This window comes from Peromyscus californicus, unplaced genomic scaffold (genome assembly GCF_007827085.1).
Source record: "Peromyscus californicus insignis strain IS unplaced genomic scaffold, ASM782708v3 Scaffold_2__1_contigs__length_46816999, whole genome shotgun sequence".
Taxonomy (NCBI): Eukaryota; Metazoa; Chordata; class Mammalia; order Rodentia; family Cricetidae; genus Peromyscus; species Peromyscus californicus.
In genome coordinates this window covers 15481954-15507164 of record NW_026294540.1, presented here as the reverse complement: position 1 = coordinate 15507164, position 25211 = coordinate 15481954, and the positions used below count along the sequence as shown (strand labels likewise).

Genomic DNA, 25211 nt, shown 5'->3' with positions numbered 1-25211 from the left:
AAGTGGAAGTGAGAGCCCTGCGAAGCCTTGGAGCAGAGAGTCAGGAACCGACTGGCTTGAAATCAGCCCCAGTGTCCGCCTTAGCACATTCTCTGTGCCTCATAGGGGCTGGGCTGCATAGGTAACAACGTGTGTGGAACAGTGGCTTGGGAATCCTCAAGGTTCATTCAACAGACTGGACAGCCAGAACTGCCCTGTGTTTGAACATTAGGGAAGGGGACTCTAGTGTCCCTTAAGATGAGACCGGACGGATGGGATGGTGCCTAGCATGTCAGGGCCTGGAGTTGAGGGCCTTGGGTGGACTGACAGACAGCCCTGCCTCTGCTCAGGTCTAACTGGCTCCTTGGGTACCAGTTGGACTGGATAGGTCTACATCTGCATCTTCGTGGGCATGAGGAGCCCCAGGGCAGGGGCAGGGTGGACCCTGTCTCCATGGAGGCACTCTGCACTCCAGGAGGTAGTGGTTACCCTTCTCTCAGCTAGCTCTGACCTGTGCGTTCACCCACCCTGTGTGCTAGGGGTGGAACTCGGCGTTGTACGGTGTTGACCATGTCAGGCCAGCGTTCTACCAACCAAGCTCTATCTTCAGCCCTATTCTCTTTTTTTGCTTGTTTGTTTTTTTGTTTTCCAAACTAGGGTCTTGCTAAATTGATCAGGCTGGTCTAGAACTTACTCTATAGCCCAGGCAGGCCTTGAAATCACAACCTTGCCTAAGCCCTGCAGGTAGCCCTGATGACAGGGCCTGTGACTCTGGGCCAGGCGTCATCTAAGCCTTCTGTCTGTCTTCTTGCCCACACTCTGTTTCTCTGCCGCCCCAGGGTAGTCCCTCTCTGAGCTCTGCTTGCTCCTTGTTAGTCAGGCCCTGTAGCAGACCAACCCTAAGTGACCCAGGCCAGCTGGTTAGAGGGGTCAGCTGTGAGCCTTGCACACACACCTTAAGGCTGGACCAGGTGACAGGACCAAACTCCAGCCTCTACAGGAGAGTAGAGACACTGGCATGAGCTCTGGAATGTACTTGGCGTTGTTCTAGCTATAGAAGTCTGGCCCATTCCCAGTCCGTTCCGCTCGGTTGCTGTGACCCTGTCCAGTGACCTAAGGCAGGTGCCAGGATGTCAGGGGACATACATAGGCTTTGTTTCCCTAACATTGAGGTAATCCTCATTCCCTGCTCCAAACTATTCCTGGGAAATAGAGGTCAGTTACAGACTGACAGACTGACACCTACCTCAGGTAGCTCTCTCTCTGCTGCTCGAGCTCCCCTCCCCCCTTTCTCTTCTACCCACCCAGCCTGTTGGCCAGCACCCATATCCTGCCCTATAGATGCCAGGTCTAGCCACTGTCTAGCCCGTGTTGGCCTCAGTTGCCCCGGGAGACCATCACTTATCTTCACTGTGGCAGTGGCCTCTCTCATCTCCCCCTGCCGCCTGCTTCTGCCCCCCTCCACCACTGGGTCATGTGAGGACAGGCAGGAGAGTCTAGCTCTTTTTCAGGTGGCCATCAGGTCTGATGCCCTGACATCATCTCTCCATAGCAGCCTCGCGCGCGCGTCTTTGTGGTTTCTTAAGCCTGGCCTGGCTCCACCCCTAGGCCCTGACACTGGCTGCTGGGTTCCTGGTTCCCCTGTGTTTCCCTCAAAGGCATGCTGGACTGATGGCAGTGGGTACCAAGGCCGTCTGGGAGCCCCTGATGGGATGTTGTGAAGTTTTCTTGGCACAGAACTCTGCTGACCATACTGCGTCTAGACTTAGGACAGGTGTGGCCACTGGGTTGTCTGTGGGAGCCCGTTCTCGGGTTCCTCGTGGCTTTACCCAGCAGGTCCGCATAGAGGATGATTAGGACCACGGGCTTGAGTGCAGGTGTCTGAGATGGTCTGCACTTGGCTGTGCTGGGGGAGGAGGTCTTTTGCTCCACCCCTTGGCGTCTCTATAAAAACCCTGGGGCAGAGACAGTCGGGGCCCGTTGGAATAGGTTTCAGGCCCTCTCGAGGCTATCCTTTATTTTCTATCTGTTTATCTCCGCGATATTCTCCACAATAAATCCTTCTATCTAATATTTCCTGCTGCTCGCACTCAAGAAAACTCTGGGGAGCTGTGGGGGTGGTTGGAAAACGCCCCACAGTTGTCCTCCAGCCCTACACTGTGGGAGATGGGTGACCTGCTCGCTCCAACTGCTCTTGTCCTGCATCTCTTCTTGCCCAAATGTTGTTTCTTCTCTCTCCACCATCCCCTGTACCCTGTGCTCGCCCCCCTCCTTCCTTCCCCCTTCCGCCACTCACTCTTCTGCTGGTTTTTCCTCCAGCTTCAGTTGTCTGTCACTGTCTCTACACCTGCTTCCCACCTGCCAGTACGAGTCACCATCCAGCTGTCCATCCATCCATCCATCCATCCATCCACTTGTACTGTATCATCCATCCATCTGTCCGTCTATCTGTCTTTCATGTATCTATCCCTTCTTGCTTCCTCCCTTCTCCCCCCAGAGGTCCTGGGTCCTGTGACTGGTGCCACCAGGATGGCCATTTCCTGTCCCTATGTGTATCTAGTCTAGGTGCCTGCCATGCCTCCAGTGGCCAAGAGGACTGCCTTTAATGCTGACAGGAAGCTGGGAGAGACATCTGACCGTGGGGGGTGAGGGGTGGCTAGGGACTTGGCTTGAGAGGGGGAGTGGCCACTCAGGGCAGTGGGGTGGACTCTTCCTCCTTGTTACCCCAAGCAGGTAAGTCAAGCAGCCCCAGGCTAGGTGGGGTCCTGTGTGGGGCGGGCAGCCAGGAGGGGGTATGCCCAGGATACTACAAGGATAGCTGGCCGACACTGAGTGAGCGGCTACAGCATCTGTCACGTGCCAAGGTCTGCCTAGCCCTGCGGGGGCCACCCTAGGACATCGCTGTTTGTTTGGAGCTTGAGCTGAGAGCTGGGATTGGGGGATGGGACTCAGGCAGGCAGCTCCTGGGGAGATGCTCTTCTTCCCCATCCTAGGACCTCCTTTAGCCCTCAGCCTGCCCTCCCTGTTTCATAGAAGGCAGGAGGGGCTGTGCATGGCCTCTTAGTGGTAGGCCTCTGGAGCTGGGTAGCAGGTGGGTACCTTAGGACCAGCTCTGGGTTTTGTATCTCCATGGGAACCACTCATCCTCTGCTGTCATCAGCTGCTTACCAGAATGTCCCTGTCTTAGCCTCAGGCTCTTCTGAGGGTCTTATCCTCACAGTCACCCAGTGAGGCCACTTGTGGCTCAAATGTTCTTGTTACCCTGTTTTAGTTAGGGTTACTATTGCTGTGATGAAACACCGTGACCAAAGCACCTTGGGAAGGAAAGGGTTAATTTGGCTTATGGGTCCACATCACGGTTCATCATCAAAGGAGGTTAGGACAAGAACAAACAGGGCAGGAAGATGGAGGCAGGGCCTGATGCAGAGGCCACGGAGGGGTGCTGCTTACTGGCTTGCTCCTCATGCTCACTCAGCCTGCTTGCTTTCTTTTTTTTTAATGCCGAATGCTGTTTATTGAAGGAGGGAGGAGGTCTTAAATACAGGCTTACAGCACAATGGGAGAACCCCGGAGGGCAGAAGTTTGCTACTGATATTTTACAATCTTGCATCTAATCAGCCTGCTTTCTTATAGAACCCAGGACCACCATGGGCTGAGCCCTCCCCCACCAATTACTAATTAAGAAAATGCCCTACAGTCTTGTATCCAGCCCAGTCTTACTAAGGCATTTCCTCAGTCAAGAGTCCTTCCTCAAATGACTGTAACTTGCATCAGGCTGACATAAAACTAGCCAGCACACACGCCCTTCAGGATCTCTGCTTCGCCTCTCTGACTCTTGTTCTTGTGTGTCTGCTTGATTGTGTGTCCCTGTCTCTGTCTCTCTCCGACCCACCATCTGTCCCTCTCTCCCCTGCCCAGGCCCCTGCTGGGCTGGAGCCAGGCTCCCAGGGGACTGGGTGGATGGAATGTACCCGCTCTCCAGAGCAAATGTGATTGGTTTGTGAGGAGTCCAGCTGGAGGCAGGAGTTTGGGGGGGAGTTTCTGGCCCCCCACTGTTTGGCAGGGCCCTCCTGCTCACGCTTCCCGGTGCTTTGTTTCAGGGGACTTCAAGATGTCACTGTAGAACCTTCTTGGAAACATCCGTGGGTGGTTGGGGCCTGGGACACCAGCCTAAGCACAAACCCTGAACTCTGGCACCGGTAATGAAGTCCAGGTTTGGTAGCTTTGGGCTGAGCTCAGCCCAGGTGGCCGATGTCACCATGGCCCATCCTGCTGCTTAGAGTGCTTGAGGGACAGCATGTGTGACTCTGGGCACCCCATCCCCCATCCTCACAGGTCCAGACCAGCAGAGAGCAAGTCCTCTCTCCCTGCTCTGTAGTTCCAGCCACTTTTGTTCCGCTCCCTCTGGCCTGGACCCTGCTGCTGTGCCTCAGGTTGGCCACAGGCCTCTGCTGGAACTGGAAGAGATCAGCTTTGGGTTCCCGTTCCCAGGCCTTTTGTGACAGACAGGTCTTTATGCCAGGAAGCTTACTGCCTAGGCATGGGACAGGGAAGAGTGACTGACTGAGCGGAGGCCGGCTGGCTGGGGAGAGACCGACTTCACTGACTGACTGATGGACTGGGGGAAGACTGACTGACTGACTGACTGACTGGGAGAATCTGGGGTGAGAAGTAAATTGCCACCTGGTTTCTTGTTGTGCTCAGGGCTTGTCTGTCCTCAGGCTTGGAACCCCTGGGAGGGTGAGCAAGCAAAGTCACCTGCCACTTAGAGGCTGGCTTACCAGGTGCCCTCAGTGTATCTTGGCATGCCGGGCACCGGCTCTCTCGCCATTGGCTCGGCGTCTGTGAAGGAACCGTAGGATGGTTGAGTCAGAGTGTCAACCCCCAACCTATACCCTATCCCCATCCATCATCCCTCTGGAAAGAGTCCCTATGTCTGTGAAGGAGTCGTTGAATGGTTCCCTCCAGCCCTTTAGACTGTCTTGGAGGGTGGATCCTCCCCTTCTGGTTGTTTTTGTGATTGTGTTTGACAGTCCATGGCCTTGTTCTTGTGATCTATTATGTGGGAGTGTTTTAACCCGGCAGCAGGGACCTGCTGTGTGTGCACTGTGGGGGGTATGGGTTGGGTCATTTTATGCCTGGTCCCAAGGATGAGCCACCATGAAAGACAGCCTGTGATCCAGCCAGGCCAGGAAGTGGGGCTCAGCTACATGGCGTGGCTGGTCTTGTCAGTCTAAGTGTGTCGGGGATGGAACCTTCTGTAGGTGGCATGGCTTTGGGGCCCATTCTGGGCTGCAAGGAGTTTGCTCCATGGTTTCAGGTTGCCTGGCCCCACAGCCCACACTGTCCTTCTGTTTGTGGGGAACAGAGGGGATGATTTGACCACTGGGCTTGGGATCATACCTGCCGCCACCTTCTTTTTGAGCTGCATATTGAGACAGTCCCCTGGGTGATTCCGTTAGCAGGAGAGCCTGAAGTCCTCAGTCCCCAATGTGCCATGTCCCTCTCTTCTCATGTTTTAGATGGCCGCGTGAGGCCAGCAGCAAAGAGCTGGGCTGGGAGCGAGTGCATGGGGACAGGGACCCCTCAGGAGGCGGACAAATAGAATTGTAGGCACTTCTAGTCGCAAGGGGGGGGGGTAGGTGGGGCACCTGGTTGCCCAGGCTGCAGTTGTTCCCAGGAATAAAGCGTCCTGTGTCCGTGGAGTGCAGCTGCGTGGGGGTGGGGAGTAGCCGCTGACTGCCTGGCCATGTTTGCCAGCAGCTGCTGCCTTGGCCCAGAGGGGAGCAGGGTGGGGCTGGCCTCGCTGGGAGCCAGGGTATGGACTGTGCTGTTTAGTGATAACAGTGTGCCAGACTCGGGGCTGAGCATTTTGGATGCACCAAGGCTCACAACTCACTGTGGAGGTGACATTACCCCTGCCTCTCTCCCCCCATTGTACGGATAGGGACAATGAGGCAGGCAGCACCCATGCACTATCAGAGGTCACAGAGCTGAGTCCTACAGAGCGAGCCTGGGATCGGAGCCCGGCACTTTATAGATGAGGACTGGAATGTTTTCCTAACCTCTTTGTTCCCAGGACATCCCAAGTGTAGCCTGGGTGGTCCCTGACTAGCTAGAGAACAGAGGAAACCCAGGAGGAGCCAGGTGCAGGGCCGTGTGTGAGATACGCGGTCAATCAGGGGGGAGTAGCCCTGAGCCCCATGAAAGATTCCCATAGTGAAAAAGAGCCAGGTGGGGCGGCACAGGACTGCCGTCCTGTGCGTGGGAGGCTGAGACAGGAGGATGTCAAGTTCAAGGACATCCTGGGCAACAGGGAGAGAAGGCCCAGCGGCTAGGAGCACGCGTCGAAGACGCAGGTCTGGTTCCCAGTATCCACATAACTCACAACTGCCTGTAACCACGGTTCCAGGGGGTTTGACCTCCGACGGGACAAGGCATGCAGGTGATGCATGTACATACATGTAGACAAAGCAGCCGTAAAATAAAGTAAATCTTTACAAGATTGAAAGTAAAAAATGGCGTAGGTGGTAGGTCCGTGGTAGAGGGCTTGCTTAGCATGCATAAGGCCCCCAGGTTCGAACTCTGCAAAAGCAGAGACAAGAAGTGAGGCCTGGTGACTGCTGGCCCCTGTGTGTTGTGACAGTGTGCTTTCTGAGGGGCTGACTGCTCCAGTAGCAGGGACTGCAGCCTGCTTGCACAGACTGTCATGTGCAGGGTCTATGGGGCTGGGCCAGAGGGGTCACTGTCGGTCTTAATTTCTGGGGGAACAGGAGCGATAGAACTAGGAGGCAGTAGAGACTGTCATGACTCAGGTGACATGGCAGCCTCCTAGATTTTTGCCTTCAGAGAACACAGCCATGGGAAAGGTGGCCAGGACTAGGCGGGAAGGCAGGACCCACATCCAGAGTGACTGCTTGGAATGGGAACTTGGTGCGCCGCAGCCTGAAGTCATAAGCCAGGGTCACCTGGGTGATCACGCTCTGCTGCTGTCCCCCTACAGGACCGCAGCCTGTCAGGCAAGCTGGAGCCCGTGTCACCCCCCAGTCCACCGCACGCTGACCCGGAGCTGGATCTGGCACCATCTCGGCTGTCCAAGGAGGAGTTGATCCAGAACATGGACCGTGTGGACCGTGAGATCACCATGGTGGAGCAGCAGATCTCCAAGCTGAAGAAGAAGCAGGTGAGTAGTGTGGACGGGAGGGGCATTCCAGTGAAGGCAGGAGCCTGACCCCACATCTCCAGATGCCCAGAGCCATGTGATTGCCTGTTTTTCTGGAGATGTGTCTTGACTCTGGAAGCCTCCGGAGTAGGCACATCAAGCTAACACACCTGAACTTCAGCAGAGAGTCCAGAGCCTACAAGGGACCAAGGATTCCTGGAAGAGACACCTCGAGCTGCCCAGGGGGAGAAAAGGGGCCTCAGGTTGTTCTTTGCATGAGGAGACGAATGGGATCTGGGAGCAGGGCAGTGAGAGCTTCTAAGATGGTGGCCCAGAATTCCAGAGCGAGGCTGGGCTCTGGTGTGGTTGGTCAGGTCAGCCCTGCCAGGCTGATGGAGAACTCAGGTCTTTGGTCCTCCAGGTCTGGCTTGGGGGGTTGCTGGAGCTTCCACTGTGTGCATGAATATTGACTGGGGCTGGAGGCCAAGCATCTAGAGTGTTGCTATTACTAGTTTTCTTCTTTTCTTCCTCTTTTTCCCCTCCGTCTCCTCCTCCTCTTCTTCCTCCTCTTCTTCCCTAAATTGCGTTTTGAATGGTATCTTATAAAAGAATGTTTAAAAAAAAAAACCTCATTTATTTGTGTGGGTATGTGTGTGTGCACGCACACACACTTGATACTAGAGGAGCATTTGTGGTAGTCAATTCTCTGTTTCCATCTTATGGATTGTCAGCTTGCTGTGCCCTGCCCCTCCCCCCTCGTTTTGTTTTGTTTTTTTTTTTTCTTTTGAAGACAGGTCTCACTGTGTACCCCTGACTGGCCTGAAACTCGCTATGTACAGGAGGTTGGCCTTGAACTCAGAGAGATCCTCTTGCTTCCGCCCCTTGAGTGCTGGGATTAAAGGAATGTGCCCCCACCCCTGCACTGCCCCCCAGATATATTTATAAATTTTGAAGGTATGTGCTTGTGTGTGTGGGTACCTGCACATCCAGAAGAGGGCTTCAGATGCCCTGGAGTTGGAGTTAAAGGTGGTTGTAAGCTGCCCAATTTGGGTACTGGGAACTGAACTCGGTTCTCTGCAAGAGTAGTACATACTCTTAACCTCTGGCCAATCTGTCTACTCCACCGCCGAAACTAAAATTCCCAAGCATAAATGCATCATTTTAAAGTTTGCAGTTCACTGGTGATGGACTTACTTCCTCCATTGTTCTCGAAGACCCAGGGCCATTAGCAGCATCCCACCTCCCAGCCCAGAGCGACCCTTGTACACCGGTCTGTGAAGCTACTCTCTGGACACGTCACGTGCACAGACTTAAAAATATTTGCCTTTTGTGTCTCTGGCTCTTGTCCTCAGCATAAGGTTTTTAAGGTTCACAGAGAATAGATGGACCTCATTCCTCTTCGTGGAAAAGTACTATTTTATCGTGTGGCTGTATTGTGCTTTGTCCTGTGTGTTTGAACAAGTGTTCTGGTTCTCCTGGGTATAGATTTTCTGGGTCCTGTCTGTGATGGAGATTCTGTGTGTCAGTGAGGTGCACTGTGGCCATTTCCACAGTGTGTCAGTGAGGTATACTGTGGCCATTTCCACACTGTGTCAGGTTTACTGTGGCCATTTCCAGTGTGTCAGTGAGGTTTACTGTGGCCATTTCCACAGTGTGTCAGTGAAGTATACTGTGGCCATTTCCAGTGTGTCAGGGAGGTTTACTGTGTCCATTTCCACAGTGTGTCAGTGAAGTATACTGTGGCCATTTCCACACTGTGTCAGGTTTACTGTGGCCATTTCCAGTGTGTCAGTGAGGTATACTGTGGCCATTTCCAGTGTGTCAGTGAGGTACACTGTTCCACAGTGGCTGCCCCACATGCAGCCCAGCAACTGCTCCTGAGGGTTGCATGCAGGTTTTCCGAGTTCTCACCCAACGAGTTTCCAGATTGCCCTGGGGCAGGGCTCATCCCTGTTTATGGTTGAGGGTTGTGTGAGGCCTGGGTTCCTTATAGCCCCGCGCCCACACCAGGACTTGTCGTGCAGGGTCTTTTTGGATCCTCCAAACAGTGACTCAGGAGCCCTGAGTGATGGAAGTAAGGTCTGCCATCAGGCTTGAGAGGTGTGCTGTCTTAGACGGGGCTGTGCCCAAGTAAGTCAGTGTTTTGTTCTGCTCTCTGGGGAGGGTCTGTACCCTTGGTAAGTTTCCTGGCTTCAGTTTTTGGCTGGAATGTGAGGGCTGCCACCAGGGGTCACTACAGGACCAAGGCAGCTTGGCTCATCTGGTGTCAGTGCTGACTGTTCCTCCCTGTTTGGGGCCAGGAAGCTCTGCTCCCCTGTGACTGAACATATCAGCTTTGTATGTGCATAACAGGCAGAGTGGAGCATGCTCTGGTAGCATCCATGGCACCCTCTGGAGGTCATCCCATCAGGCATTAGCCTCTTGTGAAGCCTGAGATCCGTGTCTTGAACTCTTGGGTCTTGGTTTCTCTCTTTGAGGTAAAGCGAACAGCCGCAGCAGGAAGGGATGCCAGGTATGAGGGAATGAAGGAGAGGTCCAGTGTGAAGACGCAGGCATGTGCTGCTGCTGATGGTGGTGATGATAATGAGGGTGATGATGCTGCTGATGGTGGTCGTTAGGGTGTAATAGATGTGATGGTAATGGAAGTGGTAGTGATGGTAGCAGTGATGATGATGATGGTGGTGGGGGTGATGGGGTGAGGGGGGTGATAAGGGTAGTGGTAGTGGTGATGATACAGATGGTAACGATGGTGATGATGTTGATGATAGTGATCCTGGTGGTAACAGTGGTGATGATCATTATAATGGTGCTCACGATAGTGATGAAGGTGATAGTGATGGGTGGTGGCGATGATGTCGATGGCCATGGTGGCTGTGGTGATGATGGTGGTGATGATCGTGATGGTGGTGATAATGGTGGTGATGATTGTGGGAATGGTGGTTATAAAGGTGATGACGGGGGTGGGGATGGTGCTGATGGTTGTAGTTGTGATAATGGTGGCAATGATGGTGGCGATAATGGTGTTGGTGATCATGGTGATAGTGGTGATGAAGATGATTATGATGGAGAAGCTGATGATGGTGGAGATGGTGTGACCACGATGTTGGTGGTAATGGTGTGATGGGAAGCACTGTCTGCCTCCTCCCCCAGCACTCTGCACGTATCTTCTGGTTTAGCCTTCAGAGGATTAGAAACTCTTCCTTCTCAAGGGAGGAACAGGAGGTTTAGAGACCTGATGTAACATCTCAAGGCTGCGTGGTCGTGCGGGTCAGAAGTGGTGTTCCAGGCTGAGGGCTTCACACTGCCCGCAGCGTCTCCTGGAGCCGTGGAGCTCGCGGTGGGAGTGGTGGGTAAGAGTGGCGGGCCCCAGCGCAGTGCCACACCTACGTGGCCTCATTAGTCCTCATCGCAGCCCAGATGAGAATTGAGACCTACTGAGGAAGAGCGCCCCCCCCCCCCCCCAAGTGCTCCGTCTCTGGGGCAGGATTTGAACCCAGAAAGCCTGGTTCAGGCTGGCTGCACAGCCACCAGGGAGCCTGGCCAAGGAGGGCACGGAGTCTCTGGGTGACTCACAGGAAACGGCGATCAGCCTGACTTCCTGTGTGTGGCTGCAGGCAAGGGGGACCAGCGCCTCAGCTTCCGGCCTGCACCACTCACTCACTCATACTGTCCCCGTCCCTGCAGCAACAGTTGGAGGAGGAGGCCGCCAAGCCGCCCGAGCCCGAGAGGCCCGTGTCACCACCACCCATAGAGTCCAAGCACCGAAGCCTGGTCCAGATCATCTACGACGAGAACCGGGTACGCCCTGCAGGCGCGAGCAGGTTGGGAGGGGTGGCCTGTGGGACACCGTATGACATAGGCATCAGACAAGAGGAGAGTGAGGGACCAGCTGGTCACAGATGCGCCGTCACCTCATACGTCCACAGCAAGCAGATCCAGTGGCACACGTGGTATTCCAGTATTTTCATGCCAGTCAGCTGCCTGGCTGATCCTAGGAAGGGGTGCATGGGAGGCATTTCCATCTTACATGTGGAGAAACTGAGGCCCAGAGAAGGGGAGAGGCTTGTTCTGAGCCATACAGCTGGGATATGGTAGATGTGAGATTGGAACTGGACTCCTGAGCTTCAGGGCTTGATTCTCAGCCTCTGCTGCTGCCTGGCACCTGGTGGGTGGGAGGGATGCTCCTGTCTCTACCCCTTTGGGACCCCCTGATTGGCTGATTCTCTGGCGAGCTTTGGACTACCTCCAGCTCTCTGTATCTGAGAATATGGAACCAAAGCCCAGAGCAGGAGCCTGGGAGGGCCAAGGCTTGTGCCTCAGGGTCTGTAGGAAGTAGGTAGGTGTCCTTTATTGCTAAGGAAGACACTAAGGTAGGGAGGGGACTTGCCTGAGGGTAGGGGACTTGCCTGAGATTGCACAGCATGTTAGATTTGCGGCTGGGACCCAGAACCGAGATTGAACTAGTTCCAGGAGCCTATAAGGGAGGGAATCAGAGAAGCAGCTCTCTCTAGCCGCAATGGACACATGTTCCCAAGACCCCCTTCTTGCTGCCCTCTGCTCAGCTCTCCTGCTTCACATGGGGCCCCTCTGCCCTTTTCCTCTAGTCCTGCACTTTTCCTCTAACCCTAACACCTCCCCACCCCTGCCTTTGTGCTGGCTGAGGGCTGCATCCCAGCACAGTAGGGCTTGGCAGGAGGGGTAACACCTGTAACACCCTTGTCCCTCTGCCTGGGCTGGTCCTGGAGCTGCCCTTACCTCCCCTGTTTCCTTTGAGGAATGGCAGGGCTTAGCGCTCCCTGAGATGAATAGGATTAAATTTTAATCCCCCTTCCTTCCCGCTGGCTCTGCAAAGAGGCAGGACAAGGGCTGCCCAAGACCTTGTGCATTTGGAGCATATCCGCACTCAAGGCCAGCGGGTGGCTTTTCCACCTCCCTGAGAGTTTGTGGGTAGCACAGATGTGGGTGCAGCAGCCAGAGGAGGGGTGTGTCACAGTTAGGGAAGGGGACTAAGATGGGTAAGGGGGGGCGGGGGGGGGACTGGATGGGAGGGACTACACCTTTGCTCTTCAGAATACGCTCTCCTTATTGTACCTGCTCACCTCTAAGGCTCTCTGTGTATGGCAAGTGGGGGGGCTGGGGTGGGCCCGTGGGGTCACCATGCATTTACTTGGCATACACTCGTGTCTGCTTGGCACGTGTGTGGCTATGTGTGCACAGCCTGGGTCCAATCTGGACATATATGTGCATTCAGAGGGTGTTGATCTAGATGTGGGGGCTAGCCTATGACACCAGGGCGTTGTGCTGTATGTGGTGGTGGTTGAGGACTTGCCGGCCCCACCTGACCCCAGGGTCTCTGGCTCTGTGGCTCTGGATCCTGCAAAGTGCCCAGGGATCTCCAGACTTCTTGTTTGTTACCTGGGCATGTACCTGGTAGCCTTAAGCAGGGGTGTCTCCCTGGCTCCGGTTACCTTCTGCACAGGGTCAGACCTTCAGATAGATGTCTGTGCTCACAGTCAGGGGCCGGGCCAGTCTCCAGAGCTGGTCTGCTTTCCTTGATTGGGGTGTGTCCCTGTGACCTGATGTCCTGGCCAGCAGGCATTGCAAGCCTGAAGCTGGCCTACTAGAACTCCAAGTTGCCCTGCTCACCCTTGGGCGAACCTGGCTCAGCTCTAATGAGTATGTACCAGCGGCTACAGTGAGCTGGTCTTGTCTCCACATCAGGATGAGAGATAATAGTGTTTGCTGTATGCCAGGGCTGGTGTTAGTATGGTGGCCAAGTGCCTGTTGTGTGCCAATGTGGTGGGGCAGCTGGGGAGCCCGGCTCGGAGGTGACCTAGGAGGACAAGTCACTGTATGTAGCATGAATCTTAAAGTTCTTAGACTGTAGGTCCACTAAGAGCCCTGTGGTCCTGTTGTGGAGCAGGTGTGCGGGGCTCAGTTAAGCCTGGTGGATGAGGCTGCCGCCTTGCCTTCTGTGTCCTGTTCAGGGAGGTGAGCCTGGTGTGGGGGACCAGCCCCCACTTTTAGGATCAGGGTACTCTTGAGCAGGGAGAAGTGGTAAAGATTTAGATAGAGATATCTAGACAATGAGAGGAAAGACAGAAACACAGGATAGCCTCGGGAGGGCCTGCGTCCAAACCCACTGCCCAGAACTTTATTCAAAAGGGCTTTTTATAACAATGCCAAGAGACAAGGCAAAAAGACACCCCCCCCCCTCCGCCCTTGCTAGATACAACCAAGTGTAGACCCTTCCAAACACCTGATACCCAGGCCTGTGGTCCAGTCATTTTCTTACACAGCCGTGCTGGTAAAGCAAGCTCAGATCTCACTAGGAAACCTCTGTGGGCTCCCTCAGCCTGGCAGGCCCTCCCCGGAGGCCCCATGGCTGTCGCTGTCTAGTGTGCGGGCAGACCAGGCAGCCTAGGTTAGGAGGGGATGGTTAGTCTCAGGGATTTGGGGACGTTGAGACCTCTCTGGGTGGGGGAGCCTGGCAGGACTCTGGGACAGCATGACAAGCAGGAAAGAAGTGTGAGGGCCAGAAGTGGCTAAATCTGGGGTGTCTGGGGATCAGCGGGGCCTCAGGAGAGCAGGGCCCCCAGCCATCTTAGCTGGGGGGATGGCAGCTTCAGCTCCCAGGGTGGCAGAAGATGGTGAGGGAAGGAGTGTGTGGGGGTGGGGTGGGGAGTGTATGTATGAGAGGGAGTAGGCTGCCACAGTCACTGCCTCTGGGTTTCCATCCACCTTTCCTGGGGTGTCCCCTGTCCCCGAGGAGGGACAGCAGACTTGCTACTGAGGCCTTGCAGCACATCCTCATACAGGCTGTGGGTCTGGCCACCTTAGTGGGTATGGTTTGCGGGGCACAGGGTCCTGGAACCCCCAGACCCAAGACCCTGCTCCAGCTGTGTGAGACACATTCCTGGAGGCCCCTGTGTGTTTGGCACCGCCCCTTTTACCTGAACACAAAACACAGATACCATAGTTGTATCAGTGTGACCTTGGCCCCGATCTTGTGCCCTGGCCACGCCATCATGCTGTTGGTCTCAGGGTCCTTGCTCGGCACAAAGGATCCAAAAGTGGGGTGCCATGGCCCTAGCTCTAGGCAGAGGTCAGTCTGGTTGCCAGCCTAAGCCCACACACAATCCACTGCCCCTGCTGGGTGTGGGTGCGTTGAGGTTGTCTGGCTCTGCAGGGGTGCTGCTCTTGAGTAATGATGGTAACTTCTGTGGAATCCTGAATTGTCTTCAGCGCCTACCTGGTCACCCTGCTTTCTGGCACATGGGTTCAGGCTTCTCCAGCGGCTTCTGTGTCCCCCATTCCAGTCCCTGTGCCCCCCTTCACCTCCTGCTTCCTGTGAGTCGGGCCTGGTGGTCCCAGTCTGGGCAGCCAGCCAGACGGAGGCACAATGTTGTCTTCATGTGTTGGCCTGAGAGGATGAGGTCCAGCCTATTGAGGGGCGCCCCCACAGCCATGGGGCCCTCTGCAGCACGCTTCTGTTTTCCTAATGAGTCCTGGGTTTGTGAAGGGAGGGGACGGAGGCCAGAAATAGTCACTCTATTGTGAGACGGGATCCTAGACGGCTCCGTGATCCCCTTCGCCTGCACTGGCTCTGAGGTCAGCAGACGCCCGAGGCATCCAAGCCCGGCAGAAGGTAGCGGGTGAGGCTGTAGCCTGGTTAGCCATGGTCAGACATCCTAGCTAGCGCCAACCTGGGAGGGACCAGGGACTCCTGCAGGGTCGACTGGGGTCCTCCGTGCAGATTGGGCTTCACTCTCATCCTGGAGGCGCTGGTACCAGTCTGCTCCGAGTCCGCTTTTAATTCCACCCTTCTCTTTGCCCCGCAGAAGAAAGCAGAGGCCGCGCATCGGATCCTGGAAGGTCTGGGGCCCCAGGTGGAGCTGGTGAGCCAGGCTTGGCTGGGCAGGGTGGGAGGGTGGAGGAATGAGGTCGTCGTCCGGCAGCAGGTGTTGGGTGGAGGAGGAGTGGGAGGAGGAGTGGGAGGAGGAGGAGGAGGTGGGGGAAGTCATGTACTGCCAGGCACTGTCCCCAGGGGGAGGCAGGAAGCAACACCTCCTGATAAGGATGATGGCTGATAACTCTGGCCGCTGGGCTGTGAGCCTGTCCCTGCCTCTGAAGCCTGCCCACTGCTCTAGCCCCACAGGAGAGTCCACCCCACGGTTGACTGGTCTGGATTCCCTTCTTTGAGCTTGATGGCCATGTAACCCTCTGTAGGACTCTTGACTGCTCAGTGCTTCTGCCTGGGACAGTGCCTGCCGGGGTGGGAAGGGTGGCCACAACCGTAATGATCATTATCATCGTCCTGCTGGGCTCAACTGTGTCACAGCAGGGTGGGAAGCAGCTGTGGCCTTAGGGGAACTGCTGGAGTGGGTGGTGCAGAAGGTCCCCCTCCCCCACTGCCCAAACCTGCACCAATGATGCAGCATTGGATCATATCGGCTGCAGGCGGTGGGTGTTGCTGGCCCATTGGTACACAGGATGGATGTGGGTCTGGAGTGTGTGCATCTTTACATCTTGGGGAATAGATGAGTCCTGGGCACTGTGTGCTTGCTGAAGGCTGTGGAGCGGGGACCTCCTGGCTGGGTCCATGGTTCACTCTAACACCGCCTGTTCCCAGAGAACCTGGGGCGGACAGATGGGCACTGAGCTCCTGTACTGCCTGTGGTGGGCTCTCTGACCCCTTCCTGCCCCTGGGACCTGGGCAGGGCTGCTTTTCCACCACTGGGGGCTCTCGCTTCCTTCATACACTATCATTGAGTCGTACCTCCCACTGCACAGCTCAGCCTTTCTCTGCCTGGGATACCATGGTCTGAAGGAGCCCTGTGTCGCTGCTCTTGGTCCTTCTGGATAGTTCCTCTGAATGGAGCCATGCAGCCCGTGGCCTTTTGTTCTCTCTCCTTTCTGCCTCACCCTGCCCCCAGCATCGGGCGCCCGCCCCCAGCATCGGGCGCCCGCCCCCAGCATCGGGTGGCCACCTCCAGCATCCTGTGCTCCCTGTTCTCCTACATGGCTGCCTGTCTTGGTAGCTTCGTCCCTTTTCAGGACTGCATCATATTCCATTGTTTCTGGACTGCATTTTTTCTTCCCATTCTCAGCTGATGACACTGGGTGGCCTTGGCTTTTGTCTACTGGGAATAAAGCCACACTGACAAGAGCTGGAGCAAGTCGCATTTGTCCTTCTTGAGTTTCTGCCTAGGAGTAGAATAGCTGGCGTCTGTGGTGTTTTTCTCGCCTACGGAAGTTCCTGGCTAGTTTCTAAGGTGGCTGCCCCATTGAATATTCCCACTAGTGAGTGTGTCTTGGCTCTGTTTCCTTTTTCTTCCATTCTGTCCAGACTCAAGGTTCTTTCCTCTTTATTTCTAGATAGATTTCGGGGGCCAGGTGTGTGTGTGTGTGTGTGTGTGTGTGTGTGTGTGTGTGTGTGTGTGTGTGTGTGTGTGTGTGTGTGTGTGTGTCTGTCTGTCTGTCTGTCTGTGTGTCAGGCCTGAGGACATAATCAGAAAGGGGAGTGCCATGACCTCTTTGCCCTTGGGAGAAAGGAATGTCTGTTGTTTGAGATAGATACTCACAGCAGCTGGTCCCTGGAGGTTTTGGTATCTGGACTGAGTTGGGGGAGGAGGTCAGTGGCCTGTGAAGAGGCGAGGGTGCACCTGCTGATGGGCCCTTGCTGTGCCGGATCTCTGGGTATCGCCACCTTCCTCATTTTCTAGAAGAGGCTCAGGAAGGGTGGTGCTTTACCCAGCATCACACAGAGAGACAAGGGAAGGAGCGTGCCAGCTGTGAGGGCGGCCAGGTCTTCAAATGGCTGCCGCGTGTATGCAGGGCTGACATTGTACTACACCTGCCTGGGGGCTGCTGACTGGGCTTTGGTCACTGGGCCACCGTGAATTCTAGTTCTGTGATAAAACACTTGGACCAAAAGCAGCTTAGGGAAAGGTTTATTTCAGCTTCTATGTCACAGTCCTTCATTGAGGGAAGCCAGGGCAGGGACTCAGGTAGGAACTTGAAGCAGAAACCATGGAGGACCATTCTTTTTGGCTTTCTCACAAGTTTATGCTTAGCTATCTTCCTTATACAACCCAGGACCACTTGCCTAGGGAATGATACGGCCCACAGTCGGTTGGCCCTTCTGCATCAATTAACAGCCAAGACAATCCCTCCCACCCCCAGACATACCTGTAGGCCAGTTTGATCTAGGCAGTTCCTCAGTCCAGGTTTTCCTCTCAGATGACACTAGGTGATGTCAGGTTGACAATTAAGGTTAACCAGGACAGTCAGGTTCCTCTTCAGCTACTGAGTGCCTCTGGAAACCTTGGCATAGCAGAGACAAAATAGTGACCATCTTGCCCCGTGTGCCCAGAGGGAGAAAGAAAGGGAGGTGGAGGCTTCAGAGATTCTGCCTTGAGAGCCAGGGTATAGTTTGGAGATCTACGTAGGCATTGTGTACGTGACCCCCATGGCCCAGTGTGTCCCAAGAGGGCCCTGTGCTGGGCAGGGACCAGGCTGGCCAGGTGGGATGCTGGGGCCAGGATGCTGGGGCCTCTGTTCTGCACAGCTCTGAGTCAGTTGCTTCCTTCCTGCTCTGAGGCGTTATTCTGAGAGCTCAGTGTCCCTGGGGCTGGGCTGTCACTCCATCTCTTACAAGCTTGGTCACACCAAAGCTGGCTTGTAGCCAGGCTGAAAGGGTGCCCACGACCACAGCTGCCCAGGGCTCCAATGTGCAGCTGTAACCATTTGTCTTTAATGGGGAGGGCAGTCACGCCCTCACTGCAGCAGAGTGCAAGCCACCGGGTGTCCCTGTCCCTCCCCAGGTCTAGTCCTCGGCCCCTGTGAAGATGGCCTCAGGGTGGTCACCCAGTGCTGAGTCCCCGTAACGGTTTCCCTACAAGGTGTTCATTGGGGCAGCAGAGCCCCTCAGTGCCTAGGGCCCCAGTGTTGTCCCTACTCCCTGGAAGGTGGGTTGGGGTCTGTCCCCTGCTGCCCTCTCGGGTGTGGGTGTTCCCTTTGTCCTCTCACGCTGGGAACATGTTTTGCTCACTGCCCCGTGCTGGGGTCAGTGATCGTGGCCTCCACCCCTTCCTGTCCCAGTAGGGCTTTTCTCCATCTTTAAAACCAAACAATGGCAAACCTGTCAGTGCATCTGGAATGTTCTGGGCTATTCGCACATCCTGTGAGGTGGCTCCTCTGCTCTGTACCCATTTTCTAGATGAGGAAATCCAGGCTTATCTGTCTCTGGAGTCTGAGGTCATTCACACTGACGTTTGTTTTAATGGCATCCGGGGAACACAACGGCTCAAATGATGCTTCCCTGAGTGCCAGGAAAGAGCATCTTCATAGGGCCCCTGACTCCTGAGACGTGGTCTTACAACCTTCTTCATTCAGTAGTGTCAGACCCCTCCTCCCCACTAGGGCAGTTCTGCAGTGACTCTGACTGCTGGTCTTCTTGTTGCCTTATCCATTCTTCCCCTCCTAGGCTAGGGATGCTTCCTCATTTCAGGCTGTGCGCCCATATGAGGTGCTGGTCCATGGCCTCTTGTCACCAGGAGAACAGCTGAGTCTGTCTGGGCCCCTGGTGAGTCGCCATGGGGTGCGAGAACTGGTGCCCATGATGCCAGCCTGGCTGCAGGTGACCTGCCTCACCTCTGAGCAGTAGAGGCCTATCAGGGGCAGGAGGCTGGTGTGGTTCCCACACTGGTCGAGTGCTGTGTCTGCCACCTGTGGAAATTCTCCCGCATAGCCTCGTGTGTCTCTACCTTGCCCAGGGGCCCAGGACATCACAGGGCTCTTATAGGTGTGGGTGTATAGTAAGGAAAGGGCACAGAAGGAGGCAGGAACCGGATACAGCCAAGGGGAATGGGGTGGAGTTCAGGCTGTGGGCATGTTTTGCCACCGGTCTCAAGCTTCCCATCTGTGCAGTGGGTTGCAATTGCAACGTGAGCAACCACTCTGTGTCAGAGCACCTGGCTCAGGAGCTAGACGCCTGTGGCCTTGTCTCTACAATCTGGAAGCCAGCCGAGACCTCTGAGAGATAGTGGGTGGGTCCCTGCTCCATCTGTGGCCTCTCCATGTCCCTCCAGCAGGCTGTGTAAGGTCTGTACCTTGGACAGAGGAAGCCATTACATGGAGGACACAGACCATTGGTGCAGCTTCTGACCCATGACCGCCCACTGTCCTTGCTGTGCTCTGAAGCTCCGTTCTCCCATGTAGGTGGCCCTGGCTTGTGGGTCCCTGCTGAGGGAGTCTGTGGTGTCTTCAGCCCGAGGCCCACCCTTGTTCCTTACAAGGCAGACATTTCTCCGATTTCCGTCTGCTACCACTGTGGACACTCACTGTGCACACTTGTGTACACGACCCAGGATTCTTGGGCATCTGGCATCTCAGGCCAGCTGCTTCTGTCCAGAGGAGAGGCCTCGGTGGCCTGCTGCAGGCCAGTGGGGAGAGGTCACTTCTTGACAGTTGTAGCTGGGCTCTGCAGAGTCTGTGTGTCTGTCTGTGCCTGCCACCCGCTGCCCGCAGCTTCCCACTCTTGGTTTGTTATGCTCTTTGTGGTCCAGGGAAAAGGCCTTGTTAGCACTAGGGCTGTGGGTTTCCATGGTGATCTAGATGCCAAGCCATCTCCAAGCATCTTGCAGATAAACTACTTTGCCTAGGATGGGGCCTGGCCCTATAGCAGTTCCAGCCTTTTCCTGGCCAGGTCCTCTGTGTCCCTGATTATTCAGCCAGCAGACAGCTAGTGGTGCTAGTGCTGTAGGTGCTGGGGCTGAGGGTGCGTGGTGTGGGTTCTGGCTGGTGACACTGTGCTACCTGTCACCCACCCCATCCGTCTCTGACATACTTCTCTCTTTCCCCTGCAGCCTCTGTACAACCAGCCATCCGACACACGCCAGTACCATGAAAACATCAAAATGTGAGTCACTGCTGCAGTGGGGTTAACCCAGTCCTGGGGATCGGGAGACCGGTGGCAGTCTGGGCGGAAGTCCCCGGATGAGCCAAGCTGGGCTCAGAGCAGGCCTGGGGCAGAGGGAGTGGCAGATTGGGAACAGAGACTGGAGGCAGGAGGCCATAGTGTCAGGAGACAGGCTGGGCAGAGGGTTAGCTGTGGACCGCTGTGGAGCCCACTCGGTGTCCGAAGCAGCTTCCAGAGGCTTCACGAGCTATGTCTCAGTGATGGGCCTTTCCCCAGATGGAGGCAGGGAGGAGATAATGTCTCTTAGGCACCATCCAGTGAGGTGCAGCCGGGGATGCCAGGCTGTGCTGGGGTCTGAGGCTGGTGTCCTTCTGCTGTGGGGGTGGGGTGGAGGGTGGAACTGCTGGAAGGTGGCCTGCTTCCCGGGATGCTTTAATAGGAGTAGCTCACATCAGTGGGCTGTGGAAGAGACATCACCATCCAGAAACCAAAGGCAGAAATGCCTGGAGCACATGGGTGGTGTATTAGGTGTGGGGAAGGCTGAGGGTGAGGGTGTTAGGGATGGATGGTTGGAATAGTTGAGTTTGCCACTGTGGGTGCGCATAGGTATTGGTTGGTGGCCTTTGTGTGTGGCTTGGTGGACGATATAGCGATCTGGTCAGTGTCCTGGAAGCCAGTGTCCCTCTTGGTTCTCAAGTGTCACTGATGCTGGGCTCTAGGAGGCCCCTGTATGGCTTCTGGAGTTGTGTGTGGTCACCCCCCGCCACCCTCTTGTGTGTCCTGGAGTATCTTTCCATGCTTACTGACGCTTACTCCCCCGGCCTTGCCCCAGCACTGTGGTGTTGGGCCCAGCTGCTGCCATGGCTGCCTCTGTTGGTTGTGGTCTCTTCACTGCCCAGGGCCCGGGGTCCTTCTCTCTGGCTTGTCTCCATGGGGAAAGGGGCTGCGGAAAGGCGGGGGGGACAGGCTATTGGAGGGCCTTGTCACACTTGCTCTAGGGTCATGGGGCATGTGCCACCAAGCCTGGCTACTGGGGACATTCATTCATTCACTTATTCGCTCGCTCGCTCATTCACTCGCTGATGTTACCAGGTCCTTGCCTCACCCCGTGGGCTTTAGACACTATGGGCCTATTCCTTGCTCTGGTTATAGTGAGCATCAGAGAAAAGTAAGGGGTTCAGTAAGAAAGAAAATCTCTACTCACGTGAGGCCTGTCCAGCCCAACTTTCATGCCCCTGACACTTGTGGGGTGGGTTTCTTACATGTGTGGGGACAAGGTCTCAGTGGGTGGCCCTGGCTAGCCTGGATCCTCCTGAGTTCTGGGGATTCCAGGATGTGCTGCCATATGTAGCTCAGGCAGCTGATGATCACGTAATAGGCCAGTGATTTTGTAAAGCTTTTATTGCTTAAACAAAGTGATGTTCGTAGGGAGAGTCATGGGATGTTCCAGGTTAGAGAAACAGCCATGGATCCAAGCCGTAGAGGTATGTGCCCTGGGCAGTGGAGGTGACGTTGGCCATAGCTAAGCTGTTACTCCACTTACCAGGATAGAAATGGAATTGGTTTCTTTGATGCCCTATGACTCTATTAGACACTGGATCTGTCTGGGCGTGGTGGCGTAGGCCTGTGGGTCCAGTGCTCTGAAGGCAGAGGTAGGAGGTTGGTGAGTAAAAAGTAGCCAGGGCTACACAGTAAGACCCCAGTAGCTTTAAACAAACAACCAAACATGTAAAGACAAAACGAACAAAGAGGAGGGAGGTGCTCTGGTCTTGAGTCTACACTGGTTGGGGCGACCACCCAGCCGGACAATTCTAGCTGTTAGGTCTTAAATACAGCTCTGAGGGCGTGAGCTTTTGTAAATGGACAGTCAGTTTCCTGTTTAGCAAGTTCATACATGAGTGCATTATGAGCTGCTTCATGCTTAGAGCGCCGGGGCTTGTTGTAGGCACCATTAACGGCACGGCCACTGTTGCCCGGCTCAACGTTGCCCTGCTAAATCTACATAGCCCTTCTCTGTAAAGAAGTCCTGAGAGTAAACGGAGTGACAGGAGGTGGGTGGGGGAAGGGACTCTGGCCAGAGACCTGGGGCAGGACGTGCTGGCTCAAGACTGCAGCTGCTGGGCCTCGTGGAACATCCCAGGCAGAGGAGACCAGCGGTGCAAAGGTCCCATGGCTGTGCTGAGTGATTGCAGACGACTGCCGCAGCCCCAGGCAGGACCAGTCAGGCCCCGGAGGCGGCTGCTTGTCCTTCCGGCCTGGTCACCGGCTGCAAAGACGCGGCCTTTAGTGTGGGACGTGCTGTGCTGGGAGTTTCTCTTCAGGTTCACTCTGGTGGCCACTGGGAGAAAGGGCCTGGGACACCGTGGGAAAGCCCTGAAGAGCTATGGGCGGTGAGGTATGGAGGGTTAGGGCATGGGGTCCATGGTTTCCAGGCCAGGGCTGGGCAACATGTGATAACACAAAGCCACCTTTTGACTGGGAAAACAGTGCCATTACTTACTGGGGACCAAGAGACTTCAGCTGTGGCCATTGGTTCCTTTGGAAGCTCTTGACTCCATTCCTGCTGCCCAGGTATGACTGTGGTTGAGTCAGAGGGACAGTGAAACCTGGAGCTGGGACACAGGGGTCCTGGCATCTGTTCCTTTTTTTTTCTCTTGTTTGTTTGCTTTTTGTTGTTGTATTTTTGAGACAAGAGTTAATCTGTGTAGCCCCTGGCTGTTGTGGAACTCACTCTGTAGACCAGGCTGGTCTTGAACTCAGAGATCCTCCTGCCTCTACCTCCTGAGTGCTGGGATTACAGGTGTGTGTCACCATCACTCGGCGCTTTTTTTTTTTTTTTTTTAAGCAGCTTTTGGACAGAGTTTGCATACCGTTCACCCTTTAAAGTTGGAAAGACTTTTACTTGGCCTCTGAGGTGTGAGCTGGTCAGCATGGGTCAAACAGTGCAGCATCACTCGAGAATCTTGTTGTCTCTTCATTTCTACCTGGTCAAGGACGCCTCTAGTCTTCTGTGTGCCCCTTCCCTGTCTGGATAGTTCTCACAGATGGGGGCTGGGCTGACCCACTGGCTTCTATCTGTGTCCCGGGGTGGGATGCAGAGTCCTAGCTCTGAAGGTGTGGGTGGTTTCCTCTAGACTGAGACCATTCCCAGAGGGCCTCTGGGTGGCATGCTCCGTGACATGAAGAGGCTCAGGCCCCGGAAGCTGCTTGGAAGGCAGTAGCTGTGTGACCCAGGTGAAGTGTCAGGAACTCCCAGGCCTGCAGGGATAAGGCCCTTGCTGAGGCCTGAGGGCCTTTGGGGCTACTGCCTAATTAGGTGAGGAAGATCTAGTACGCTCAGCTCCTTGGGGTGGGGGGTCACTAGGGGAAATGAGAATTCCCTGAAGGTGGAGCCAGGACCTTTGGAGTCACATCACTGTGGAGACTCTTGAGTGATGTCAGGTTGGGGGTGTGCCTGTGGTCCCAGCACTCAGGAGGCTGTGACTGTAAGAAATGAGGTTGAGGCTAGCCTGGGCTGCCTAGCGAGAGCTGGACAAACAAACAAACCCTGCATAAAACAATGTTGTCAGAGCTGCTGGTGGAGGTGGTGAGCGGCCCACCACCGGGAGGTATGCGATCCAAGAGTGCCATGGGTCTGGTGTCTTTAGTTTGTCATGTGGCAGGCAGGAGACTTTGGGCCATCACTGGCCAAGATCTGCACTGTGAGTGCTGCAGAGCAGGACTTCTCTCTCACCCTCTGTAAGGTGGGACTAGCCCTGGGGCCACTGAGGGCCCACTGAGTCAACACCCCCACCCAAGTACCCCACATCTGTACCCTGCGTGTGGGCAGGGTGCTGGGAGTTTTGTTGTCCTGAGTCCCTGACCATAGAGATAGTAGATACTCCTCATTCATCCAGTCCTCATTCCCCAAACGTGTGTCTGTATATCTGTCCCTGGGAGACAGCCGTGAACGAGTCGCCACTTGAAGTGGGAGAGGTGGGCAAGCTCAGTACTCACGTGGAGTGTGACAGCTGTGACAAGGACAGTGAGGATCCAGGGGTCGGTGGGGAGCTCTGCCACCCAGGGAGCCGAGCTGCCACTGCGCCTTGGCTGTCGGCTGTAATTGCTGAGGTGGGAAGTCTCCCTTCCCTGGGGACCTGGCCCCTGTCATTTTAATTTCGCTGCCTGCATGCCTGGCCATGACTTTCAAGTTAATTTCATGCTTGGCTTCCTGGTGTGGGTGATTGCAGACCTGTGGAGGTCACCTGTACGCCGCTCACTTCCTCTGCCTTGCCCTGGAAAGTGTCAGCGGCTGCCCAGCTAATGCCAGGGAACCCGCCACCTGTACTGGGGATCTGGCCTTAGGGGCGAGGGCAGGCAGCCCTCAGGGCGTGCTGGAGGAGGGCAGTGCAGGAGCCCGCCGGACACTGCAGGACCATCAGGAGTGTCCATGGCTGGATGACAGACAAGTCTCAAAGCACCAGATGGGGCTGGACAGCCACCACCCAGCCTGGGTTAGCAGCCTCCTGTTATTTCCAAGCTACCGGCTTTGTGTACCTACTCCATCTCTGCCAGCAGGCAGCCTTGGTCCTCAGGTCCCTCAGGCCTAGAAGGAGGTTCTTTCTTTCCCTGTATCCGGCCCACCATCCATCTCAGGTTACAGTTGATCAGAACTCAGTTTCCTGAGAATATGTCTCTGGTCTTGCTGTGGAGGTGCCAAAAATTTTCTCCAGGGTCAGACAGCCAAGTCCTTGAGAGATTCAATCCATATGTCCCTGGCCTGGCAACCTCAGACAGTCACATTGCTTTGTCCACAAGGAGACTAGGCTGATCTTCTTTGCCACAGTAGGTATGGACTTCTGGGGCTCCATCTTACTGTTCCCTGGCACAGCTGGGGCCAGACCCTCCCTGAACCTCATCTTGCCCTTCATGCCCTGGAGCCCAGCTCCCCTCAGCTCCCCTCAGCTCCCCTCAGCTCCAATTCGTGTCTGTTTCCAGTCGGCCGGCCGATTTCCTGGTCTATTCGCGGAAGTCTTCCCCTTGTCTCTCCGCTGAAGTTTCTGTTTTTTTGTACACCAGTGCATCAGGATTGGTGTTAGCTCCATTCTTCTGATAGGAGGTGACTGCGTGTCCCCCACCTACCCTCCCACCGCTTGGCCCCTTTGCCCT

General features: G+C 55.4%; 1 protein-coding gene across 1 annotated transcript in view; it reads left to right on the top strand.

Annotated features, from left to right (window-relative positions):
• The window catches only part of Ncor2 (nuclear receptor corepressor 2), a 164958-nt gene that overhangs the window by 61058 nt on the left and 78689 nt on the right, over positions 1 to 25211 (top strand). The window contains 4 exon segments of the mRNA XM_052755477.1: positions 6983 to 7162; positions 10826 to 10939; positions 14983 to 15039; positions 20011 to 20063. Of these exon segments, the coding sequence (XP_052611437.1) occupies positions 6983 to 7162; positions 10826 to 10939; positions 14983 to 15039; positions 20011 to 20063 (404 nt within the window).